This window comes from Ochotona princeps, chromosome 10, assembly GCF_030435755.1.
Source record: "Ochotona princeps isolate mOchPri1 chromosome 10, mOchPri1.hap1, whole genome shotgun sequence".
NCBI classification, from domain to species: domain Eukaryota; kingdom Metazoa; phylum Chordata; class Mammalia; order Lagomorpha; family Ochotonidae; genus Ochotona; species Ochotona princeps.
Genome location: NC_080841.1, coordinates 9,840,503 through 9,854,550, shown reverse-complemented (window position 1 = coordinate 9,854,550; position 14,048 = coordinate 9,840,503). Strand labels below are relative to the sequence as shown.

Sequence of the window (14,048 nt, the reverse complement as noted above, 5' to 3'; positions counted from 1 at the left end):
AGGAGGGTTTGGGGAGGGGTTGCGGGAATCCCAGAGCCTATGAAATTGTGTCACAAAATGAAATATAAATAAATAAATCAATAAAAGTTTTAAAAAGTCAGTAAGCCAGAGAGAGGTACACTTAGCTTACTACACATTTTGCATTTTTTTTAACATTGTCTGTTCCTTATTCCTATGGATTTAAATAATTCTCTTAAATGAGAAACTCACAGTATGATAGCTCTAGGCTCCTGTTTAACTCCAAGTGGACAAAAATAAAAATTATTAACAAAAAAAAGCTCCATTTTCCATAGGCCTTTTGACTCTTGTTTTGAATTAGTTTGTATAAGTGTCCACAAAACCCGTTTTTGTTTTTTGTGTACAAGGTAAGTCTGGATTTTCCAATCCTTACTGAGTTAAGTCTGGTTGTATGACTAAATTTTGTCTCACCATCTGAAGGATAACGGATGCCAAAAACTTTTTGGGGGGATTACTTGAGCGAGAAATATACCATGCCCCTAAGCTGCAGGGATCTAATTGCAGCCAGGACATTTTCTCTCACAAAGTCTTAAAAGCTATTTAGAAATCAGGTCAACATGCTTTTCTGGAAGATTCTACAGCTTCTCCTGTTTGTGTTTGCAAGTCTATTGGTCACCTTGTCCATTTATTTAATGAAGCAGTATTTGCAATGACCTCTCTGTTTGATAGAATTCCCTCTTTGTAACTCTAAGTTCAACATTTTAAAAAATGTACCACCCCAACTGGTACAAGGAGAATTTAAAGCCTCTGACAAAACCGCATACATTATACCAAAACCAAATGATTTAGAAAGAGATAAGAAAAAGAGGAAGCAGTAAGAAATAGAGACAGGGAATTTAAATATTCCCGAGGGAGGAGTAAACACATAAACATATTCCAGAGAGACTTCCATGTTTGTGGACTCTGTGTTTGTATTTAGCAGCCCACATAGTCGGGAATTAGAAGATTTATTTCACACTCTTTACCATTTATCTCGATTTACTAGTTGTGACTTTTAGACATGTAGTGAAAAAGCATGTAAGCTGGAAATTTCTCAGAGAAAAGATCACTTACCAGGAGAACGACCCCGGAACTCTCCTTTTGTCCTGCGTGAAAGGACAGTGAATATGGAAACAAACTTCTGCAACAACCTCACAACAGTGCTGTCCCAAGGCAAAAATCGAAACCTGAGCTCTTCAAGAAGTCTTAAAGGCTACTTGCTCCCTTACATTCCTGTTCCTCACTTACTTTTCTCAGAAGCCTCTCACTTTGTGCTACAATACACCTGCTCTCAAGAAAAAAAATAGCATATTTAAGTATATGTACGCATCATATCTACAGTTGAAGTGAACATGGCAAAATGTTAAAAAGGAAGAACTTGTCAAATTTTAAAACTCAAAGCAACACATTTATCGTTTAAATAGTCCTCAATCAAAACCAAATAATTGTCTTCATTTATTTTTTCCAACTTTGATTTAATCCATTCGTAAAGAAATAAGATAATGAGCTAGACTGCGGTTATTTTTCTCATTGCTATCTACGTCACCGAGGGTACCCAGTAACAAACTGGAAACTGCCTCAGAATTTCTGACAGTTTCCAGAACGTGCCGCAGATGCAAGCGCATCTATTCAACAAGAAGCAAGAATGCATATTTCCTCTGGGTTTCAGAGTAAGCAGGCTGCAAAAACAACGCGAGAGCGATGGAAATTTGAAATGCGGAATAACTTTACCTACGAAATAGTGGAATTCAATTTAAGTTATGTATTTGTCTTCAATGTAACTACAAGTACACAGCTTTCTTTAGCAATCTGACAGATAACATTTAACATCATTATCAAATAGCATAAAAACTCTGAAAGTTTGCTTTTAGAAGGTAAAGGAGTTAGATGCAATGCAATTTCCAGTATAGCCTCTCTGCGGTAGCAGGGGGGGACAATTCATTTTCCTTTGGAATTGGGCGATCTGGGAATCAAACACTCCATTTGCTTCACCACAAGGGGGACCCTCTGCACCACAGCACAGGGCATAAAATGCCACGAAGTCATTTTCCATGTCCTTGGCCTCACCTGTGAATCCTGGCTGACAGACGCAAGCATAGCCTGCGGCTTCCTGGTGGCTGAGGAAGGCAGGGAGCCCAGCAACACCTCCCTCTCGCTGCGTGGAGGACAGCTGCACACACGTTCCCGCGGGCTGGCAGGGTTGGCTGCTGCATGCATCCAGGCGGGTCTCACACTGGGCACCTGTGTAACCTGCAGGATAGACAGAGGGAAGCTGCTGAGTGAAAGCTGACCACACTGCCCACCCTCCAGGAGCCAGCAATTAGAAGCTGGTCCAAGGATACAGACATGGAAACCACTGTAGCTCGAATCACTTGCATAGTTTTGACCAATATCTGAAGGGATCTTCAGAAACTTCACAGAAAATATGTGCTCTGGAGAAAAAGAAAGAAAGAAAACTAGGCATAGCATGAAAATAAAATTTTCCATCCAAATATAATGAAAAGATTTGGATAAGGCTTGAAATACAACAGAATTTCTGGATAATCTTGATTTAACCTGAATATTTCGATTTAATATTTAATAAAGCAGAATGTTACTCATTCCAGTTTTGTAAACACTACAATATTTTTTTTATCAATTAAACAATAAGATGTTTTGCAAGAGCGTAGCTAAAAAGTCAGTAGTATCCACATAGCCAATCCTAACTTCTGTTGCAGCTCAAAGATTAGACATTTCAGTGAGGCTGAATAACAAATTATTTTGCATTTGCATAGATTTTGATGGATTATTATTTGAGGGCCAGGAGTAAATCAAGAAAAATAAAGCGTGTGATTTACTACTTTATGCAACATCAAAATATTAACTGTAAAACAGAACTCTGCCTAGGCTATTTCTTTGCTTTAACAAGACGTAGGAACCCTGATCCACTGCTGGTGGGATTGTAGCCTGGTGCTACCGTGATGGAGGTCAGTTTGGACAGTACTCAGGCAACTGAAAATGTATATACCCTATGACCTAGCAATCCTCCACCTGGGAAATTATCCGGAAGTGTTGTGTATGTGTGAAAAAGCAGCCTGCAACTCTATATTCATTGCAGCACAATTCACAATAACAAAAACATGGAAACAACCTAGATGCCCACTGAAGGAGGGCTTGACAATGAAAATCATGCTACAACAACTCTGAAATGCTACTCAGCCATTAAAAAGAACAAAACTCCACCATTTGCAATCAAGTTGTCCCAATTGGAGACCATTATGCTCAGTGGAATAAGCAAATTCCAAAAGGACAAATGTCATACGTTTGCTCTGATATAAGAAAACTTCTATCCAAAATACAAAACAAAAGATATAAACGTAGATCAGTACACACTTGTAATCCCACAAACGAATGATGTAATGGAGACCAGAGTACCAGGAATCAAAGACCAGCAGTATGTACCTCTAGTCCCAAATAAAAGTAGGGCCCAATAAAACTGCTAAATATACCTAGACAATAAAATACTATAGTCTCTACCATCATTTATAACTATACCATCATGACCTGCATAAAGAGCAGAATGCTGGAGTCACAACTACAGCTGAAAAATAAGACTATTGTAAAACACAAGGGGCAATGGGTGGGGGAGAACAGTGTGGGGGTAGGAAGGAAGTCCTACATCTGAAAAACTGTAAAATTAAAAATAAGAATAAAAAGCAAAATTATAAAACTTATAAATCAAATGAAAATACTTCTTCACTTTAAATTCATTCAATGACTTCCCCTTTCACATAGAAAACAGTTCAAAGTCTGGAGCAGGGACACCGCACCCCGTTCTGGGTGACTGTTTTGGGGCTCCTTACTGTGCCTTTCAGCCGGCTCTCCACCAATACACACCCATTCCCAACTCAACATTCCTGTCTCACTCCGTTCTCTCTTGCTTGTCTCAAATGTTCTCTACTCCCATGACTTTCATAATGCTACCCTCTCTTCTAGAAAACTCGTTTCCAAATACGTGTTTGACTAACTCTTCCCTAGTGTACAGAGTTTATGTTATGTCTTTACCTCATGGACATACTGTGGTGCAACAAGGTAGGCTTTTTCATGGGGCACCCACATCCCACACAGGAGTCCCTGGTACCTGTCCAGGCTGTTTTGCTCCAGCTTCCCATGAAAGACAGCAGGTCATGGCTCAAGTGTTTGGGTGCCTGCCACCCATGCAGAAGGCGTGGTGGAGTTCCAGGTTCTTGGCTTCAGCCTGGGCTAGCTCTGGTTACAGTGGGCCATCAGTGGATGGAAGATGAGTTTCTCTCTCTCTCTCTCTTTTTCTCTCTCCTGTTGTTCTCTATATACCTCTGCCTTTCAAATAAACATTTTAAACACCTAGTCATGTTTTCTGTCATTCCTTTCACAATTGCACACTAAACTGTAAATGTGGCTGCCTCTTTGAGCAATGAGCTCCATAGATCATGGACTGTGTTTGCTTTATTTACCATCATCATACCAAGCAGCATCTAAGTACAAAATCCTCAAACAGCGACTGAATAGGAACCAAACAGTACTAGACATTTGTTGAAAATAATATCAATTGATACTTTAAACCTAGTTTAGAAGATAAACCAAAGAATTTACTATTCATAAGCAAGTAATAGGAGTATAATGTGAACTTAAAATGAGGTCAGATGCCAAATAATAATCACAATATACATGCTGTTGCTCAATAACATAATGTATTTATAATGTATCATTCTTGGATGTCTTTTTCAACCATCTAAACTAGTTGCTGATAAAACTCAAAGAATCTACCAGTTTGAGATCTCCCTGCCATACACATACATACAGTCCTCTGCAATAAACCTTGGTTGAAACCCTGACAGACGACAACTTGAATAGAACCAAACTTCATACTTAAAATTACACAAGTATTCACTAACTAGTAGTTGGCACACTCAGACTTTGTAAGGGCTAAAATTTATTGAAGAAAGCTCAGATTATTGTCTTTTAATTTTTTTTCCTGTAATACTAAAGACTAAGGCACAGAGCAGGTTAAGAGGAAATTTAAGGCATCATAAATCTTGCATTTCCAACTTCTACATTATCTCACTTCAGTCATGACCAGTAAAAAGATTCTGATTTATGGTCTTGCTGGTCCTAGCCCCACCACTGAAGCCCTGTGGGGTTTTATTTTCTGTTCTCTTCCCGTGTGGATAAATAGACACCTTCAGTCAAGGCCATATTCAATAGCTTTAACAAGTTTGTTTTTCCATAAGGCTGTACAGTGAAGCAATATGATATTGAGTCAAGTCTCCAGGGTTATTATATGATTTTAGTTTGTTTTGAACAAATTCAATCACAACTAGCATTTACGGTGACTGATTCTTCTTTTTAATTAATCACATTTGAAATGAGAACCTGCAATTACAGCATTGAATTCTTGCTATTGCATTCTGGGCAGTGATTTCATGAGCCAAGAAAAATGGTCTTCTTTTTTTAGGTTACAGAGAAGTTTGCAATTTTAGATAATCTCTTTATATGCAATTTTGAGAATCGGGTCTAAAAATACGCTGATTTTTTTTAAATTTAGTCACCTAAATTAGAAACCCAAGGCAGAACTGTCCTGAGTCTGTGTCCCTGTGTTAACCAAGATTTCTCTAGCCGATCTTCTACACTCCCATCACCATGGGCTAGTTTTGACTAACAAATCCATCTCTGTTCTAAACTACTGTCAATCTTCTCACAACATTCCCTGACTCATTTTTTTATTTTCCCCAATAGCTTTCCACTAAGCTATTAGAAAGATTTTAAAATTTATGTATTTGAAAGGTTGTATCACTCACACATGTAGGAATACACACACACACACACACACACACACACACACACATTGAGAGAATCTTCCATCCAATATTTCATTCCCCCAAGTGTCCACATTTCCAGGGCTAGGACAAGCTAAAGTTAGGGGCTGAGAACTCCAGCTGATTCTCCCAGGTACTTCGTCCATCATCTGCTGCTTCCTGAGCGCATAGGCAGAGAGCTGGATCGGAGGCAGAGTAGCTGGCTCTCAGATTGGCACTCTCCTGTGAGACATGGATTGTTAATCAGTGGTTTAATCCTCTGTACCACAACACCTGCTAGGGAGATATCCTTAAGACAACATAGTAGACATGTTGCTTTCCTGTCCCAGAGCTCTCAGGACAGATGAATAGCTCTTGCGATTTGGCTTTGGTCTTGCTTCCCTACTCCACCTGTTCACCACCATCTCTTCATAGGATTGTTCAACAATCACTCCAACTTCAACATTTGAACACACTCTTTCTTCTGTGTGCTTCAGATCCTTTCTTGCTTATTTCCATGTCGTCCTCCCTTGCTTTCCTTAAAAACTATGGGCTACTATATGTGAGCCAGAGGCCTGGAGTAGTCAACCTGCTACTTTTGTTGTCTAGTTAGCACTCATTAGGTGCTTACTATGGCCTAGGTTTTATATGTTTTACTAGGTTAGTCTGCATCCAACTCTGTGGGCTGGACATTATTATCATCACCTCTGTTTTGTATCTGATGTACGGAGCTCAGAGCAGTACAGAGGTGTGCACTAAGTCCCATTGCTTTTGGGCATATACATTTTGGTATATGCTCAGGCATCTTTCACATTCTCAAAAATAGTGTCACTTTAGTTTACATATCCCTGTATTACTTCTCCCTTTATCCCTCTTCACATAATTTGCCATAGCTCTTTATTGTATCAAAATTTTATCATATATTAATACATTTCTAAGAACTGATCTCCTGAGAATAGGAGCCATGGGCCATGTCTTTTTGCTTCTGAGGTCCTAATAAAATAGGCATTGAAACCTATGTGGCTTACACGATATTGAATTTGTAAATGAATGAAGCAAATACAATTTTATTTTATGGAAGATTTTGTGAATTGTCCAACACCACTACAAACCCCCTATGGAACAGACTCAGCTTGACATACATAACTCCAACTATAAGTCACCTTTTTCTACGGCTTAAGGAGTACTTGATATATGAGATCTCTGTGCTCATAATTTTAGTCTTTAAAGCAATTCTACAAGCAGAGTATTTTGATTATTGCTATCAAAATGAGAAAGTTATAGATGAAGAGGTAAACTCATTCAGTTTACCTCTTCAAAAAAAGTTTGTGCTATTGATTTTTATTTGAAAGTCAGATTTACAGAGAGAAAACAAGTCAGAAAGAGAAAGATTCTACATCTAATGGTTCACTCCCTAATGGATGGAACTGAACCAATTCAAAGACACTTCCTCCAGATCTCCCACGTGGGTGCAGGGGTCCATGGACCGCTTTTTCAGGCCATCATAAAGGGATTGGAAATGAAGTAGCCAGGACTAGAACCAGTGCCCATATGGGATGCCAGCTCTGCACATGAAGGGCTAGTCTGCTGAGCCACTACACCATCCCCTATTAATAATGCATTTATCCTACTCCAAATATGTCTGCTTCAATTCTGTCACTGGACAGAGACTCCTCATTGGCTAAGAACAACAATATGGGCAACAATCATTGGAGAATTTTCAGTCTTTCAGTCAAATTGGTGACCAAAGGGTAGCAGATATCCTCCACTCATTTTCTCAAAGCAAAAAACAAGGTAAGTGGAGATTCCCAAGCAATAGAATTTCAAGTCTTTTTTATTTTCAGGTATCTGTGTCTTACCTGGAAAACATATTTGATCAAAGATAATGTAGTAGCAACAGGATATCTTTCAAACAGAATTTAGTACTGAGTGGATCGACTCGATCCCGAGGCTACCCTTTACTCAGAGAGATGGACATATAGCTACAGAGCATCAGTATGCTTATACAATTGAGAGTTTGAACATGTATGAATTTATCATTACATTCCCTCCATGGATCACAAAGGAAAATAGATGTGTAAAATTGTAAAATCTCGATCCTACTCAATGAAATTCTCTTAATAACTAAACAGTTGGTGAAACAGGATATTTACCAAAATGAACATCAATATTGACAGATGGTCTGTAATGTAACATTAATGTTACCCACTTTCTTGCTTGCTTTCTTTGTGTGTGTGGGTGCAAATAGGAATAGAGTTTATTTAGATGGAGGAGAATAAACATACAGTCACAAGCAGGCGTTGGCCACTCCATAAGAAAAACACACAACGGTGAGCCAAAAAATCACCCATAAACAAGTAGAAAAAAAGACAGTATCTGTAATTGAGAAGATCCACCCAAAAGTAAGAGAGTTGAAGTGTGAGAATGCAGAAAACAATGCAAGCAAGGGTAATATTTTTTAGGGCACTCTGCAGTGAAAAGACAGATCTTGCCTTCCTTTCACTCCTGTTTATGAGGTCATGAGTGGTACCCCAATTGGATATGCAATAGAGGTTAGGGTCTGAGCCATGCACCCTGGTCCCAGATGCTACACACTCATCCTGGGTAGGTGAGTGTATCAAATTGACAGCTAAAGAGATATCATTTTAAAGAGTTCCTGCTTGCCTAAAATTTAACAAGCTACATCACATCCACGCTGAAAGTCTGACAAAGATATAGAGGTATGGGGACTCTCATTCATTGCTGGTGGATGTGCAAATGGTACAAGCATTTTTGAACATATGCTGGCAGTTTCTCACAAAGTTTAATATATGCTCACTGTGTGATCCAGAAACTGCACCCCTTAGTGCTTATCCGAGCAGGTAAAAATATGTTGGTACAAAAATCTGCATGTGGATGTTTACAACATAATTGCCAGAACTTGGAAGTAGCCAAGCTGTCCTTCAGGCTGTTGAATATGTGATATGCCGGATCATATGGTAGGTGAATTTTTAATTCCCGAAGCGTTCTCCATACTGACTTCCATAGTGGCTGCAGTAGCCTGCATTCCCACTAGCATTGGAGTAGGGTTCCTTTTTCTCTACAACCTCACCAGCAAATATCATTGGTAGTTTTCTGTATATGGGCAATTCTTTCTGACATTAAGTGAAACCTCAGTGTTGTTTTTTAATTCCCCTTATTGCCAGAGAGCTTGAGCATTTTTTCCATATGCCTGTTAGCCATTTGGATTTGTTCTTTTGCAATGTGTCTGCCCATTTTTCATGCCCATTTCTTGACTGGTTTGCTTGTTTTGATGTTATTGTTGTTCTGGAGTTCTTTGTATATTCTAGAAATTAGCCCCTTGTCTCCTGCATAGTGTGCAAAGATCTCCCATTCTGTTGGTTGCTTTTTGACTTTGTTGATTGTTTCCTTTGCTGTGCAGAAACTTCTTAGCTTAATGTAGTCCCATTTGTTTATTTTGATCTGGACTTCTCTTGCTTTTGATGATTTTTCTAAGAAGTCTATGCGTACGTGTATATCTTGCAGAGTATTTCCAACTTTTTCTTCCAAAAGTTTGATGGTTCCTGGGTGCAGGTTTAGAACTTTTATCCATTTAGATTTGATTGTTGTGTATGGTGAAGGGTGTGCATCTTGCTTCTTGCTATTAGCCAGGTGTCCCAACAGCATCTATTGAAGAGACCTTATATTATAGGGTGGTAGTTAGCAAAACAGCCTGGTACTGGAACAGAAACAGAGAGGTAGATCAATGGAGTAGAATAGAAAATCCAGAAGAGAACCCACACATGCACAATTGTCCAATCTTCAACAAGAAAGTAGAAAATACGATCCAGGAAAAAAGGGTGTAGAGGAATTTAAATGGATATTTCCAAGCAAAATAATGGCAATCTGAAAATCTACATAGTACTCAGTTCCAAGCATTCTGGAAAGGGTTACACAACGGGGACAGTAAACAGACCTGTGGTTGCCAAGAGTTCAGGGGAATAGGTAAGATTGTAGCCATAAGGAAGGCTTCTTTTCTCCCTTTATCATATTTCGTCTGACAGGGTCCAGCTGCTGGCTTTGTGAATTACTTGTGTCTTAGGAGCCTACTGAAACAAGACGACTTGGCAAGTCAGGCTCCCTCCCAGCTGAGGGGTACGCAGCCACATGCTGCAGACCGCTCAACTCCATCCTCAGGAAAACGCCACCAGAACCATCACCAGGACAAAGCCTGACAACCTGCTTAATCATCAGTGGACTGGGTTCTTCTTTTCCTAACCTCTGTCTGTAGATACCTCTTCCCTTTAAAGGCCATTTTGGCTGGCTTGTTGGGAGAAAAAGGACAAATTCTGTAGACACTATTGTCTCCTCAAGAGTGCTGGCTTCTTGACATAAAACCCTTCATCTCAACAAACATCATGCTGGCGAATGGCTGCCCATCAGGCAAGGCCTTATGATTTTGCCGTCTAACAGGATGAAATGGTGGAGAACAAGATATTTTTGGACAGTAAATCTGCTTGACAAGATAATAGTGTGTATGGCACATTATACATATGTCAAAGCCCATAGACCTGACTACATAATAGAAAGAGTGAATCCTAATGGCCTTCTTGTTAATAATGATGAATTGATCTCAGTTCATTATTTGTGACCAATGCATTACAATGAAGAAAGTGTAAATGTGAGAATGGTGGTGGGCAGAAGCCATCTGTGGGGCTCTGGTTTCTATGTAATTTGTCTGAAACCTAAAACTTCTCTAAAAATGAATCTGCTGAGGGCCTGGTGTTGTCACATAGTTGGTAAGGCTGCTGCTTATTGTGGCAGCATCCCACATCTGTTCTGCTTCACATCCCAGCTGTTCCACTTTTGATTTAGCTCTCCACCAATGGCCTGGCTGAGCAGTGGAGCATGGTCCAAGTGCCTGGGCAAGAGACCTAGGAGAAAGTCCTGCCTTTGACTTGACCTAGCCTTGGCCATTGTAGCTATCTGAAAAATGAGCCAATGAGTGGAAGATCTCTCTCTCTCTCTCTCTCTCTCTGTTGCTCTCTCTTACTCTTGCTCCCATTCTTGCTTTTTCTCTCTCTCCCTCTCTAACTCTTTCAAGTAAAAAAAAATCTTAAAAGAATGGTATAATGAACAAGGCAGTAACAGGTAGGTGTTGAGGACATTTTAAGGGCACAGAGGAGCTGCGCTTTATCTGGAACTCAATAAGTTGGGAAAAGCTTCCCAGAGGAGACAGAATCTATGCTGTCTGGAAGATGAAGGGATAGAGAGAGAGAGGAGTATTACAGGCAGACTGGATAACACCAGAGAAGTAAGTAGGCTGAGTAATGGCTTTCCAAAGATATCAAGTCTCAATCCCAGGAGCCAGCAAAGGTATCCCAGAAGAAAAACGGCCATTGCCTTTCTCTCCTTGTGTCCCATGAAGCCTTCACTGTTTTCCTTTCACTTCTTGGCCAAAACTTTCTGTCAGTCAGACTTTTGTTCTTTTTATACCACAGCGACTTCAGTTAGCCATCTTGGATCTTCTCATGCGCTGTCTTTGTTTTTTGTTTGTGTCTGTTTTTGATGGTGTTCTTGGGTTTATTTTTCCTTCAGTTCTTTTTTCATTTGAGCATGCACATCCAATCACCTTTTATATGTAATTTCTAGTGATAGCTCATATTTGGTCAATTTATATTCTTATTGATCCAGTAAATGACTGGGATAATACATCTGTGTTCAAAATATCCTTCCACATCGTCCATGACCATCATTATTATCATGCTGCCTGACACCGTGAATGATGGCGTAGAATACAACCCAACAACGAAAACTAGAAGAAAGATTTGTTTCTTATCATTAGCACTAAGAATTTTAGCCTCATTTTCTCCTGACAAATTGTTTCTATTTCAAACAATAACAATCAAAATGCCAAAAAAATATTTTCTCACTCACCAGGCCAGCAGTGACAAGTGTAGTTGTCAACGTTGCCATCACAAGTTGCATTATTGTGACAAGGGTTTGGCCAGCAAAGAGGCAACATGGTCTCGCAGTGTGTCCCTGTGTATCCACTGCCCAAGCAGTGGCAGGTGTAGCTGCAAAGTGAAAGAAACTTTCATGTCCACTCTTGGTCACAGTGAAATTAATTGTGTCTATGCTACCTCTTCATCTGGCCATCACCATGGCATAGGGGCTCCTCAAACTCTGAGGGATTTTTACTGTAAGCTTGGAAGTATTACATGTTTTATATTAACATCTAATCATTGTTTTAAAATTATAGCACAGTTTCATGCAAAATTATCCAGAAATCATGACTGCTTACTTTGATCTCACCATCCATAAATTGCAGATAATAGTGTCTATAACCCAGAGTACCTGTGATATTGAAATTAAAATACATTTCAAGATCAAGCACAGTATCTCAAGTGTCTTGAAGTACTGAACACACTGATATCAAAGAGTAGCAAACAATCGTCAATATTTCTCAAGGCAGTAGAGACTCATTTATATCATCCTGGCATTCTTTTATATAGAGAGCTCACTAATAAGGTCTTATATGAAAAATAACAAACTATGTAAAGCTCAAGAAAAGTGCTCAGAGAACAACTTATACTGTTCTTCCATTTTCACATTACAAGTTTTTCCATTTTTCCATTTTTAACTAATCATTGATTGTGTTTAGGAATTTAGGAATATCTGATTATCTCTAAATTCAAAACTGCTGAGAAAGTTATTGACTCCATTCAGAGTGATCCGTTAATTGAATAGGGTCTCTAAAACCATTTTAAATGTGAAAAGTGGTTATGCAGAGTCAGCACAGATAAAACAAGGATTCTGGAGATGGCATATCCATGGATGTAAACACAATTACAAACCTGTTTACCACCAAATGCAGATGTCAAGCTAGAAATCATTATTCCACCTGTTTATCCTGTGCTTTTCTAATTTAAAAAGTCTACCTGGAGGCCCTTAAAGATCAGAGCCCTGTCCCCAAGGGCTTAGCAGGTTGGCTAGTGGACCTCAATCATGGAACTAAAAACCCCACTTGATTCCTTTGTTCTGTTTGTGAAGATGGTGTCTGACTTTCCTGTATACTTTATAACAAACATGTTATGTTACATTGTGTAAAAATAAAGTCGGTAATATTGGTAGACTTTGTGTTTATCTTCTCAAAATTTAGGTAGTAAGAAAGATAATAATAAAACAGAGCATTATTCAAGAAACATTTGATTAAAGAGCATATAAGGTGGCAAGTTTTCAGAGCTGTTTTGTTTGCACATGCCCCCCCACCCAAATCAAAGCTTTGTGTAATTTCCATGCTGAATGTCTTCCGGCCAGCTGGTGACAACATTTTCTACTTCTGCTTGTCTTGAAAGGTTTTTACTCCTTCTTCATTTATAAATGGGAGATTCACTAAGTATTCTGAGTTAGCAGGATTTTAAAATTTTATTTGAGGACTTGGTGTCTATCTCTCCATTCTCTCCCTGACGGGGAGACTAAGAAATTTGCTATTAACCTGCTGGAAAAATTTTTAGAGATGTTTTTGCCTTTCTCTATTACATACTTTAGAAAATTCTTTTTATGTTTTACTTTAAAAACATTTTTATTTATTTTTATTGGAAAGGTAGATTATATTTACAGAGAGAAGTAGAGACAGATAGAAAGGTCTTCCATCTGCTGGTTTACTCCCCAAATGCCCACAGTGGCCAGAGCTGAGCAAATCGGAAGCCAGGAGCCAGGAGCCTCCTCCAGATCTCCCACACAGGTGCAGGGTCCCAACACTTTGCAGGGTTCCATCCTCAGCTGCTTTCCCAGGCCACAAACATAAGCTGGATGGAAAGTGGAGCTGAAGTCAGGACAAGAATTGCTACCCACATGGGATCCCGGTATTTGCAAGGTGAGGACCTAGCCATTGAGCCATCACACTGGGCCCTATGTTTTACTTCTAAAGTTTGAAATGTTGTATCATAGTGAGGATGTTTTCTGATTATGCCTATTTGGCATTCTAGATGCTTCCTGTGTTTGCTTTTTTCCCCATACCTTTGGGAAGTCCTGAGATTTGAATTTTTAAACAATTGGTATCCCATAGACCCCAGATCCTTGTTTGATGCTTCCATTTTGTTTTCTTTTTGTCTGAGGTATTCTTCTTCTAGAATAGATTTTCTTTTTTCTGACTCACCAAGTCTGTGGTTAAGGCTTTCAACTGCATTTTTGGTTCATGTTTCTTAAATTTCTACATTGCTATTTACATATCTGGGGATAACTTGTTATCTCCCC

At 39.2% G+C, this 14,048-nt stretch overlaps 1 protein-coding gene across 1 annotated transcript in view; it reads right to left on the bottom strand.

Annotated features, from left to right (window-relative positions):
* CRB1 (crumbs cell polarity complex component 1) overlaps positions 1 to 14,048 on the bottom strand; it is a 147,094-nt gene that overhangs the window by 116,230 nt on the left and 16,816 nt on the right. Inside the window, exons 5-6 of the mRNA XM_058669688.1 lie at positions 11,727 to 11,866; positions 2,065 to 2,247 (exon numbers count right to left, since the gene is read on the bottom strand). Of these exons, the coding sequence (XP_058525671.1) occupies positions 2,065 to 2,247; positions 11,727 to 11,866 (323 nt within the window). The remainder of the gene's footprint in view (positions 1 to 2,064; positions 2,248 to 11,726; positions 11,867 to 14,048) is intronic.